This window comes from Pteropus medius, unplaced genomic scaffold (assembly GCF_902729225.1).
Source record: "Pteropus medius unplaced genomic scaffold, Ma_sr-lr_union100, whole genome shotgun sequence".
Lineage (NCBI taxonomy): Eukaryota > Metazoa > Chordata > Mammalia > Chiroptera > Pteropodidae > Pteropus > Pteropus medius.
The window spans coordinates 19,705,029-19,718,528 of record NW_024352787.1 but is presented as its reverse complement, the minus strand read 5'-3'; the positions used below and the strand labels follow the sequence as shown (position 1 = coordinate 19,718,528).

The following is a 13,500-nucleotide window of genomic DNA, read 5'->3' as shown; positions in this document are numbered from 1 at the left end:
GGAGTAGGTAGGACTAAACAGAGCCTTGAAGGAAAGGATTCTGAGAACAAGAGATGGGAGAGGACACCATACAAGACTGAGGAAGCTAAAATTGTGGAACAGTCTCTACACACTCAAGCATAGGGTGTGTGAGAAAATTAAAAAATCCATATAAGAAAAATGAGTCGATTCCTTAGTGACAATCATAATGCCTAAAGCCTCCCGCCTCAAAGTCTCCCACCAGAAACTCTTCTCAATGCCTCAGCATTTGTGGGGCTTTCCCAGATGAGGTCATCTCGCTGGTCGCTCCAATGTATTTGATCTCTTCCTACCTGTGAAGGTGACCGAGGCCGTGCTGGTGCCGGAGACCCAGGCACTAGTATATGATTGGGACTAGCTGTCGGGCTCGGGATGGGGGAAGGCTCCTCGGGTGGCGATGGTGTCTTCACGATGCGGAGAGGACCCGAATCACTAGATGAACACACAAGATTTAAGCAAAGGAACTTCTAAGGAGTAGTACTTATTTATCAGAGGCCCCCATCCCAGAGACATCCTGATATAACAGGTACTGTTTGTTATCTATTCCCCGTTCCAGGTTAATTCTGCATAGCATTAACAGTGTTGTAGTAACTACATGTTTCTTGACTACTACATGTGCCAGGCCCTGTTTATATATTATCCCTAATCATCACAATATGATTGCAGAGGGGTTAAAAATCTCTAAAGTGACTTGGCAATTTAGTGGATCTGAATTTAGGCCATAGTAATGCAACCTCCTGTTCTTTCCACTGTGCCAAACAGGCTCTGCAAGAATCATCCAAACATAAACTGAATTAAAATAATTTCACTTTTGATTTACAAGAGAATCATGCTGTCATAAACTAGAGAAAAACTTACTCTGCAAATTATAAATTTTATGTTATAAGGCATCTGTAGGATAGTGTTAATTAAGATTTTAAGGAGTGCTTTCTGATAACATGTGGAAATTAATTCATTAACTGTTTCTCCTTCTATACCTTATGGAACAAAGACTCATCTCGGGCACCTTGAAATGTGCTAACAAATTATGTGATGGAAGAGTCAGAAATATTTACCAAGAATCTACCACATCCCTGGCACCAGCCCAGATGCCTGTGAACAGTCCAAATGCAATGATTAAGAAGACTCTTGGGACATACCCTGCTCGCTAAGAATTTCAAGTGTATAGATTGAGAAAACAGGATCAGCACCCCAAAATAAATGAACATGTACAAAGCAGCATGGTCTACAAAGTAATGGGTCCTGTAGAGAAAACAGAACACACCACATGATTGGGGCTATGTGCCAACAATCATGGCCTCTGTCAGAAGCATAGCCCCAATCTATGCTTAATAGAGATAGATCCTGCAGAGCTCACTCACCACCTCATTCTGCAGAGGAACATTGGAAAAAAAAATGAAAGGAAGATTTGTTAAGTGACCAGTGGCCTCATTCTCTTCACTGTATCTGATTCAGCAACTTTGAAATTTTCAGATTCATTTGTCCCTTTCATCTCTTTATAAGGGAGCAACCCTTAATTTTTGATGTATTTCATTTCTAAAACATCCAAATGTTATTTTGATATTACAATTCTTCCTTTGTTTCTAGTTGTATTGGAAATAGCACTCCTTTCATATATTCTTTTAGGCAACATTCTTTCCCTGAGAAAGAGAAGATACACTTCACGCTCAGTACAGCTAATCCAAAGAGCAAAGAATAACAATATTAGCTATCTCCAGTGAGATCCAAACACTGACACATGCAAATGGTGGTACATGTGTAAGAGTATGTGTGTTTGTATAAATATGTGTGTATAAGTATATACATTGATGTTAAAATTGCAAATATAGACTGTCACGACTACATACTACCATAAAGCCATTTAGTTCAATAGCATCTGTTTTCTTATTGATTAAAAAAATGAGATCTTTAACTAGAGAAGTTATTGGACTTACTCAAGAAAGGCAAAGCATGTTAACTAGAGTCATAAAACTGAAAACTGGGTCTTTTCAACTTCCAGGCTAAGGCTCATTTGCCTGCATTTCCTGAGTATATTATGTCTGAGAAGGATAGAATAAAAGGGGTTTCAAAATCACAGAAGAAAGCTGGTGTGAAGCCGAACTGTGGAGACAGAGACAATTCTCCTATGGATCACTGGGCCTTTGGTGCATTTGACTGGCATACTCAAAATAAACCATGTGCAATAAAAGCAAAACAATGCAATATCTGCAAGATGGAGTTAGGAGGTAAGATGACAGTGAGGTCTTACATACTTTGTCTTTCCTTTCCTAAAATGGATTCATTAAAGATGTCATCACCATCAATAATTATCAGGACTAACTGCTGTGAGTTTGGGGAATTAATTTCTTCTCCAAAGAAAGTAACAAGTGCACAACAAGAAATTATATGTCAAAATTTATACCATTGCTCTCAAGTCCCATGGAAAAGAGATAGGCAGATAGTCAATTCAATTTTGACAATGGCAAAAGCCCATGGTGGGTAAATTTGGAGGCTAACGGTAAATATAAAAGCATAGAACTAAGGCTGGTGTCAGCTTCTACAAGGAAAGGCTCCTTTGTTTTAGATTTTTATAGTATGAGTAAAATAGTATTGGCTGGTACACACTTCATAAATTGCAACAAGCATTTCGTTAAGGTGAATAGACACAAACTTGGCTCTGATGAACATGGCCTACCTGGGAGCTCCTTGAATGGTGAAGGCCTTGTCAGCATGCTGGTCACCCAGTTTCATCATCACTTCATACAGTTTGTGGCAAAGCTAATGAGACAGAGGCCACTTGTCTATTAGCTGCAAGTCATTTTGGTGCCTAATTAGGTTATTGCCCCCCAAAAGGAACTGTTTATTGAAATGCTAAGTATCTCATAATAGTATGGACAGTCTCAAAATAATTTAAATTCTGTATATGGTCCAATTTAAAATTCATGTCAAAATTGAAAGGCCACGAACACAAATAAACTAAAACAATATTAAAATATATTTATTAACCACAGTACAGGGCAGAAAACAAAAAATTATTGTTTACATTGACTATACTAGAAATAAAGTCATACGACCACTCTGCTAAACTAAGAAAATACGAGTTGATCATACTATTGATTATCTGAATACATGAAGACCAATTTTTCCTCAGCCTAAAGCACCACATGGAACTCTAACTTTAAAAATTGACTGGAGAAAAAAAACCTGTGAGATTGTGACAATGAAAAAAATAAATTCAGAAAAGAAATAAAACCAGCCAATGATTCATGAAAGCATTTTTGTATATGCACAAACTAAAATTTTTGCAAGACATAGAGTACTAAGTGGTCACAAAAAAATTTATAGAAATACTACTGAGAGTAAAAATACACTCTTAAATAAAAACATGCAAGTGAGTGAATATTTTGCCTAAGGCTATGCCATTTCATTTGCCTCCCGAATAAATGTTCATTTATTCTATATTCCACAAGTAAAAATAAACATTACTCACCACCGCAATTTCCTTATGAAATTTGGCTTCAAGGCTAGAGACATTTTTGAAAGTATTGACATAAAATCCAACTCGCCTATCATGTGGAGATACAAGGAAGAAAGAAGTACGGTCAGCAAAATTGTATTATTAATGGTAATGAAATATACTAAAAGCAGGTTTTATTTATATAATTTTGAGTAACACTGAGTTAAATAGGATAATTGACCCAAGACATGCCCAACCTTCCTAATCAAAAATATGGATAAAAATAACATCTATTGGCATAAAGCACAACCTCTCCTAAAATGTAGTTAACAACCCAAGACAATGGTTCTCACACTCAAGTGTGTTTCAGAATCATCTGGAGGTTCGTTTCTGATTCAGTAGGTCTGAGATGGGGACTCAGAATTTGCATTTTTAATCAGCTCTATATGATACCATTGCTGCTGGTTCAGAGATAACACTTTTGGAATCACTGCCTAAGAATTTATTTGTATTTTAGATATGTACCTTATAATGGTTTTGAGATAATTTATTTTTAATTTTTATAAAATATAAATGGTCTGGTTTGATATCATGTATTTGGATTCTGAAGTTTGTGTAACAGAAGAAAATAAAAGACCTACAAATTAATTACAATTATTCAGATAAAATAAGAGTGTGCCTTCATTGAGCAAATAAAAATCCAAGCTGTCCATTTGCAAATATCTCAAACATGTTTGTAAAACAAAGTCATGGGGTGCGGGATGTTCTGTGACATGAGCAAAATCTCTTCATCTGTTTAGCTCCCTCACAGTAAGCACACCAGTCAGCCCAGTGGATTCAGCCCAGTACCCTCAATGAGCTCCCTCTGCTCTAAATGAGGGCTCTTCGGGCTCTGAATTAAATCAATCTTTCTGAATCTGAGTAAATTATACTTTGATTTAATTCATGTTTCTGCTTCAATAACATTCTCAAAAATAACCCCAGAGTCCTGATTGGTTAATTAGATTCCAAATCTCAATCAAGAGCAAGTAAGGACTTACATACCAGAAACATCAGATAGGCCTAAAATATGGGATGAACACTAGTCAGGGAGTTTATGATAAGAACAATTATTACTGGGGAACAGGAATGTGCCTGTACACAGTAGGCATGCCTCTTATTTAAACAATGAGATAAAAAAAATAGAGAAAAGGGATTTTTGAGGAGTTTAGCTGTACTCTGTTGTGTGTAGGAGTTCAACAAGCAGATTTGGACAAACGTTCCATCATTGTTAAAGTCACTAGAGAGAACAGCCATCTCAGCACTTTTATATGTTCCCTCACTTAATTTTCATAATTATCCTCAAGGTAATGGTTCCCACTTTATATTCAGGAAAACTGAGGCACAGAGAGGTTATCTGTCCAAGGTCATGCAATTAATAATCAGAGAACCAGTATTTGGAACCAAAATGAGGAAAACACAATAGAAAAGCATGAAATGTTTGCCAAGAAATTTTCCTTAAGCATGCATAGTGTTATTTTTGTGTTTTCTCATGAACTAGGTGGTTTGTAATTGTAACAAAATAAAAGCTAGAAGTCCAATTTTAGAGATTCAGAGGTAAAAGAATAGTTGAGTGATAAATCCATCTCACCAATAAGATTTGCTTTTTCTATAACTTAACCTTGCCCTAAATTTCTGCTGTATTCCATTCGATCTTTTTTTAACTTTATAAGACTAGTTTATTTGTATTTCTTTCATCTTTTTTTCAGCTTTATTGAGGTATATTTAACAAATAAAATCACTAAGAGATTTGCAGTGTACATCATGGTGACTTGACATACATACACATTGTGAAAGAATTCTCCCGTCTAATTAATTAACACATCCATCACCTCACATTTATCTTTTTGTGTGGATGAGAACTTTCAAGTTCCACTGCCTCAGCAAATTTCAATTATATAATACAGTGTTATCAAGTATCATCCTCCTTTACATAACATCCTCAGGCCTTATTCATCTTATAGCTGAAAGTTTGTACCTTTTGGCCACCTCTCCTTATTTGCCCCACCCCAAGCCCCTGGTATCACTCTTCTATTTTCTGTATCTATGAGTTTGCCTTTTTTTTTTTTTTTTTGAGACTCACATATATCACACAGTATCACCTCACATATGTTAAAATGGCTATCATCAAAAAGATAAGAAATACAAGTGTTGGTGAGAGTATGGAGAAAAGGGAACACTTGGGCATTGTTGGTGGGAATGTAAGTTGGTGCAACCACCATGGAAAATAGTACGGAGGTTCCTCAAAAAATTAGAAATAGAACTACATATGACCCCAGCAATTCCAGATCTTAAAGAGATATCTGCATTCCCACATTCACAGCAGTATTATTCACAATAGCCAAGATATAACTCAGTGTCCATCAATGGGTGAATGTATAAAGAAGATGAGATAGATACATAGACAGATAGATAGATAGAAAGAATATTATTGTGTGCATGCTTTATTCATCCATGAGAAGAAAAGGAAATCCTGCCATTTGCAATGAGATGGATGGAGCTCGAGGGCATTATGCTAAGTGAAATAAGGCAGAGAAAGACAAATGTTTCACTTAATCTTAATGTTTTGTATCTACAAGTGATCATGCGTTCCAAATTTCACATATTTTGTAACATATTTTGATTTAGAATTATATACATATACATATATACATATGTATATGTACATACATATCTCTACATCCATGTAGAGATATACATATCTCTCTATCCATGTTAATGTGAATATATGTATATGAATATACATATACATAAACATGTATTAATAAAGAAAATCCTGGCATAATCTGTTTGGGAAATAGTAAGTACTGGAGACAGTCAGACCAGAAACCCAGAAGATGAGAGCCCGGTGATGCAGACCTTCCAGACCACAAAGCACAGTGTTTATTTGCAGGCAATGGTTATTTACAGACCTTGGTCATGTTTGAAACAAGGGAAAGGGGAGGGTCTGGGCCTGTGTTTGGGAAGCTAACTAAGGCAGCAGCTGGATAGGTGAGAGACTACAGATTCCCTGACAACCCTGTACAAAGGGACGCAACTCATAGTTTGCATAGTCTTCCTGGGCTCTTTAAGTGGCAACCCAGGATCCCTTTTCTAGAACCCCAATCAACTGGGCAGTAATTCCTCATAACTGTCTTCATTCAATTACTAAACAAAGGGCCTATCCAACTCTAGGTGCATGCCTAGTGATGGGCTAAGATGTCTCCAGGAACTAACAATCCCATAGTAGATGCTGATTAATGAACATATGCTCCATTCATACTGGAGCATACTGGTTAAAAGAAAAAAGCAGATTTCAAGACAGAACGTAAATGTCAAAGTTATCACAAAAGGCCATATATGTAAATATCTTAAATATCTTAAATGAGTAGATCTGATAGAAACAGCTAAAGGAATTGAGAGGTGAGGGAATTAATGAGCCTTGTACCAGATGCAAACAACTGTTTGAGAGGACAAATTTAGGCTGCCCTGAAAAACAGGACAGATTTAAACAGAAGGCAGGTACAGATGGGTTGACACCTGCTCCATATGTCAGAAGGACCCTAGTTTTCTAGAAAGAAGAGTGGAATTAATATCATTTGTTTGCTTTTTTAAAAATTATTTTATTTTTATTTTGGAGGGATTCATATGTAACCCCCTGCTATCGCTCCCCTAGTACCTGACTCAATAAGTGCTTTTTAAATTATAGAGTCTAACTTTTTTCTTTCATCTGAGATAACGGACCCCCCCTTTTTTTTACCAGGCTATTGTCCCCTCAGGCTCAACATCTTGCTCTACCAAGCAAACCCTGTGGTACACCCCTCAACATGCTCTGGCAAGCTCTGTCAACATCCTCACCCCCTGACCTCACCCTTTACCTGCCCCATATATATTCAGTCCTAAATCATCTCACCTTTGCCACTTCTATCTTCTCAAAATGACCAAAGTTATTTTAAAAGGCTTCTATTGCCCTGTCATCCCCCTACATCTCCTAAGATTCCTCATACCCATAATAGCCAAGATCCTCAAAATAACTGATGATATCCACTATTTCTGCTTCCTCATCTTTCGTCGAATCTCCAAGGCTTGTAATCAGGCTTTCACCCTACCCCCCACCCCCCAATGATTGGAACTTCTCTGAAAATTCACCAAAGAAAATGCATCTTTAGCCTCATTTACTTGATCTATTGTAAGTGATACTCCTGGCACTTCCTCACTTTTAAAATTCTCTCTATTCTTGGCTTTTTGAGATACTGCTCTTCTAGGTCCCTTCCCTGTCTCCTTTTACATCTCTGATTATTTCTTCTTAGGCTCCTCTGCAGGTACGTCTTCACATTCCTTAAATGCTGGTGCTCCCGAAGGTTGTCTTTGGCTCTCATCTTGCCATGTGATCTATCTCACTACCTACACCTCATCAACTGTCATGTTATCAACCACCACCCATATAATAATGACTTTCAAACCTCTTTTGACTCAGGATCTAGTTAGCTTATTAGACCTTTTGGACCTCCTAATGATTCTTCAATCTCAACATATATAAAATAAAACTCAGTTATTTTCCCCAAATTTTCTTTTCCTCATATATTATCTATCTCTCTGAGAGAACACTTTCCTTACTTCCCCATCTATACTAGTTATCCCATCTCAAGTCATTCTCTATTAAATTATCTTGTTTTATTTTCTGTATTAAACTTTTAAAAAATATTTTATTCTTAATTTCTTTTCTTGGTAATTGCCTTTCCCTATACTTCAATGGAAGCTCCAAGAAAACAAAAACCTTTAGTACAAGATCTTGAGCACCTAAAAGAGTACTTGGCACGTAGTGGGTGGTTAATCAATATTTGCTGAATGAGTTATAAATGAATCTGACCATTGCCTCTCTCCTGCTTAATCACCACAACTCTCCTCCTGGACACTTTCACTCTGACATCCAGCTACAACAAACTAAATAAAGTTCCATAAACCCACACATCTGCTCCAATCTCCATGGCTTTATTCATGCTTTACCTCAGCCTAGAAAATCCTTTTCACTAAATTGTGATTTTAATCATTTTTAAAAATTTAGTTCAAACATTCTCTTTGGAATACTTCCTTCTTTGGGATTACTTCTCTATCATCTGTTATAAATTTTCAGCTCCTTTGGAACAAACATACTCTAATACTTCTTCTTTTAAAATTGAACCTATATCTCCCTCTAGGTAGTACTTCATTTTTCTTCTCCCTTATGCACCCAAAATTCTGAAATCGTTTTCTATACAAGATAATAATTAGAGAACAGAGGAACAAAAAAGATATGACATACTAAAAACAATTAATAAAATGGTAGACATATTCCCTACTTTGTTGGTAATTAAATTAATGAAGTAAGCACACCAATTAAAAGGCAGAGGTTGACACACACACCCCCACAATCTAGCTATATGCTATCTATAAGAAACACACTTTAGATTCAAAGACACAAAGAAGTGGAAAGTAAAAGAAGTTCACTCATGCAAAGAGTAATCAAAAGAGAATTAAGTGGCTATTGTGATATCAGACAAAAATAGGCAAAATTAGTTATTGAAAACAAAGGACATTTTATAAAGATCAAACAGTGAATTCATCAGAGGATACACCAATTATAAACATAAACACTTAACAATATAGTCTCAAAATACATGAAATAAAAGCTGACAGAATTGAAGAAATATAGACAATTCACCATTAAAGTTGGTGACTTCAATATCTCACTTTCAATAATGAATAGAACAAGTAGGCAGAAAGTCAATAAGAAAATACTTGAATACCACTATACACCAATTGGACATAACAATATATACGGAACACTTCTTTCAACATTTTCAATGGTTATGAATAGTTTCATGCAGGATTTCATGAATAAATCAGTTAATAAATACTCATAACTATATGTCCAGTATTATGCATCACCATGGGAGGCATAGAAGATACAAAGTATTAACTTCAATTTAAAGGTAGAGCAGTACGGCTAAAGGTAGAGCAGTACGGCTGGGAGAAAAATATATGTATTTTTGAAATAACTTTATGAAATCAATTTTATTTATGAAAGACTGAATACAAGCCCTAAATACAGACAGCATAATTTATAGGAAAAACCACAGAAGTGTTTTTAAGTCAGCTTAGGATTTACAAACTTTAAGCCTTAGGCCAGCTTTAGGATTTATAAACTTTATAATCGTAGGCAAGGTGTTTAAGTGATAATAACCCTTATCCTCCTCATCTGTAAAATGGGGATATCTATAATTGTGATGAGAGATTATGCATGTAAAGTATACAGAATGATGCCTTGCAAATAGAAAGTATTCAATGAATGATTTCTCTCTCTTTCATAGAACACACACACACACACACACACACACACACAGTTTACACTACTGTGGTTGAGTAATCTGGGTTTAGTCAAGGAACACATTGTATATAAAAAAGGCCTAAGCTTTGGTTTTGACCAAAGAACAGAATCTGATTAACATAAAGAGAATGAGACTTGAGAACAGCTATTGAGTGCTGCAATAAGAAGTTAGACTGGATTAAAAAGCACTGAAGCATTTATATTGTATATGACCAGATATATACCTTTGGAAAGATGTCTCTCTAAAATTTGTCCCTTAAATATTCCCATTGTGTTTAAGTCCTTACAAAGTCTTTAAAATTCAAGATATTCTGACAATTTTTTTTTTGAATAACAAGTACTATTTGGGGAGGACACATAAACCAGAAACTACATCAATCAATGTTAGTTTTAGATAGAGCAATAAAAAAAAATGTTACATATCCAATACATATAAGGCAAATAATATGTACCAGACTTTTGACAATTTTGGCAATTTTCCCAGGAGTACTGTCTCATAATTGGACATGTTAAACATTGTGGTGCTCGAGCCTTTTAAAAGATCAGTTTAAAAAGCAATGGAGTAACTATGTTTGAGATCACAAAAAATTCCTTCAAAAGAGAAATGAAAATAAACTGTCTTACTTCTATGCAAATGACAACTTGTGTTTCAGATGGAATATCTATTGAGGGAGAAGACAAGCTCTGGAGAACTATTGGCTGACCCGATGAGTGTCTTTAATGAGTACAAAGACATGGATGCCAAAGATATATATAAAGATTTGGATATAAGTATTTCTTAAAATGTGAGTGTAAAAAAATATTTCTTTAAAAACACAATTTCATATAATTTGTGATTTTAAATGGTATAAATGACTAAATAAATTAAAATTATAGATATTTGTCTTATCTGTATCCCTAGAAGTTTATATATTCAGTTTGTTCAAAATCCTCTTCGGGGGAGAGGTGAGGTCTTCCTTGGCCACACACAGTAAGTTCCTAAGCCAATGACAAGATGTTACAGTGGAGCTTCTGAATAAAGAGGTGTACAGGATGAGTTCAAAGACAGCAATGTGAGAGCAAGACTACCATTATAATCCACAAGAGGATGATGAGGGTCAGGGTGGTGGCAATGAGAATAGAGAGAGGGAAATCAACCCAGAAGACTAAACAGAAAAAGAATGAATTGTTTTCTTTGATGGTTTTTTGGTTTCCTATAGTTAATGGCTCCAAAATTTTGATCCCAGGAATGATAGTATCCAAAAAAGAGAAATGTAGATGTTGAAAGAATAGGTAAATTCAGATGAGCAGTGAGGTAATTTCACACATATTTTGGTTAAGGCTAGACAGTGAATTGGACATGTCCTATAGGCTAGTTTTATAATGAATTAACCAAAATATTCTCTTGATATTTCAATAATTCAAAATTAAACTCTGAGTGCCTATTGTTGACAAAAAAAATCAACAGCACTAAGGCTGAACACAAAATGGACAAATTCCAGTCTTGATCCTTAAAATGCTTATAATTTTGGAAGGTAAGTAGAAGCTCTAGAATTTTAATATAGGAAGGTTTTAGGAAAAACAATCTGGTTGTAAATTGGGTCAGAGGATTTGACTTAAAGCAATGTTGCATGGCAAGCACAATTCTGCTTATTTAGGGTGGTGGCATAGGAGGTGCTGATGGAAATTGAGAGACCTAATGCCCCACTCCACCTAAGAACTTCTTGGTTCTACCACTGAGTAGGAAAACTGCATTTAACTACATGAGAAATGTAGAATATCTATAAATAAGAAGCACTTGATGCCATAAGAAATGAAAAGTACCTATAAATAAGAATAATTAGTATCTAAAATAAGAATGAAGTTCAGGTGAATAGGTAGTTCAGGGCTGAAAGTAGTGGCTTAGTATCAAAGCCAGAAGTCTAGATAACATCTTGGAATAAAGGAAATTCTGTCAAGAACTAAAAGGGTATCCTTGTAAAGTTCAAGGTTGTGAGAAGTTCTCCTAATTCCTCTAATTGAGATTTGGGTCTCCACTTGATAACTATATCAAGGTCTAAAACTGTGTCATCCCATATAGTAGCTGTTAGCTACATAAGTTTATTTAAATTTAAATGAATTAAAACAAAATATCTTAAATTTAAAATTCAGCTATATTCCACATGTTCAACAGCCAGCCACATATGGCAAATAGCTACCTTATTGGAAAACATAGATTATAGAACACTTCCACTGGACCGTGCTGAACCATCACTGGCAACAAAGACAAGATATGGATTATTCACTGTTCATGAACTTCTAAAAGAGATATGTACAACCTGTACATAAACATCTTTACCTTGACCATAATGATGGTAATTCTTCTTGTAAGTCAACATTAAACTCTTCAAACACTTTCTGTGCTTTCTGAAATTCCTCTTCTGCCTAAAAATGACACATAACATGTGTTTATACTAAAAAACATCACACAAACACAAGCCATTTCTATATATAACAAAACATTTAATAGGAATAGCTTTATGGCATCCTGGAAACATTTTGGGAAGGTAAAAATTTAGTCTGCTTAATATCTGCATAATTTTTTCAATAAAAGTGAAATAATAAGTTTTATTAAAAGAAGAAAACTGAATTGATTATAATGGTTGCTCTTACAGTCTTTGGCAGATTCAAACATTCTACAAAAATATGTTGACTGACTATATCATACACTGCTCTGCTCTGGATACTGAATATGGATGCTTCCCCAAGAAATTCTCAGTCTAATGGGAAACCTAAATAATTAAATTGCAAGATAGTGCCTTTAATCTGTTCTTGAGCATCTCCTGGGGGAGATGGTACAGAGAACAGAAAGGTTCCATAGAAAAGGTAATATTTAAACTGAATCTTGAAGAATTAGCAAATGTTTGCTAAAGAAGGGATAAGGCATTGTAATACATAAAGGTAGTGGTTCCTTGGGTTAGAATTTTAGTTTATTAACCTTGTCAACTTGTCAGATTGCTTTTTATCTCAGATACTTTATCCATAAAGTGCCCATCTGACAGATTTTGTAAGTATTAAGGAAAGGTGATATAGATGAGTGTTGAACATGGTGTCTGACATCTATGAGGTCTCACATCAAGAAGAACAGCTATTATTGCAGCTGCTCAGAAGTGATGTGTAGGTCATGGAGGCACCAGCTTAGTATATGTGTATGGAAGAAGGAGAGGAGAGGAAAGAAGACACTGAATGTTGATAAGGATGGATAGGTGAGTCATAACCAAAATGAGAAGGTTGTATATGCCGTGGTAAGGAAGTTAAATTTTTTCTACAGGCAATGGGAGCCATTAAAAGACTTAAGCAGTGGAGAAACATATCTAGATATGTGATGTAGAAAGGTCGTTCAGGCAGCTATGTGTAGGCAAATAGGAGGAAGCAAGACTGGAAGCAAATGGAATAGTCAGCAGATGTCATCAATTAATTGACATCTGTAAATGACTGACTTATACAGTAAAAGCCATTGAAATGGGTTTTCTAAAACAAAATGAATGTTATGCAAGTCTAGCACATGTCTGTACTCTCAATCACAAGTTATGTCTAAAATTTTCAAACTTGATTCACTATCTGAATCTGCATTTTAGCATCAAGTATGGACTACAACCATAGAAAGAAGTACAGAAACACGTATTACTTTCTTTGATCATAC

At 35.4% G+C, this 13,500-nt stretch overlaps 1 protein-coding gene across 1 annotated transcript in view; it reads right to left on the bottom strand.

Annotated features, from left to right (window-relative positions):
• AMPH (amphiphysin) overlaps nucleotides 1-13,500 on the bottom strand; it is a 197,073-nt gene that overhangs the window by 62,586 nt on the left and 120,987 nt on the right. The window contains exons 7-10 of the mRNA XM_039849175.1: nucleotides 12,157-12,242; nucleotides 3,488-3,563; nucleotides 2,693-2,775; nucleotides 312-450 (exon numbers count right to left, since the gene is read on the bottom strand). Of these exons, the coding sequence (XP_039705109.1) occupies nucleotides 312-450; nucleotides 2,693-2,775; nucleotides 3,488-3,563; nucleotides 12,157-12,242 (384 nt within the window). The remainder of the gene's footprint in view (nucleotides 1-311; nucleotides 451-2,692; nucleotides 2,776-3,487; nucleotides 3,564-12,156; nucleotides 12,243-13,500) is intronic.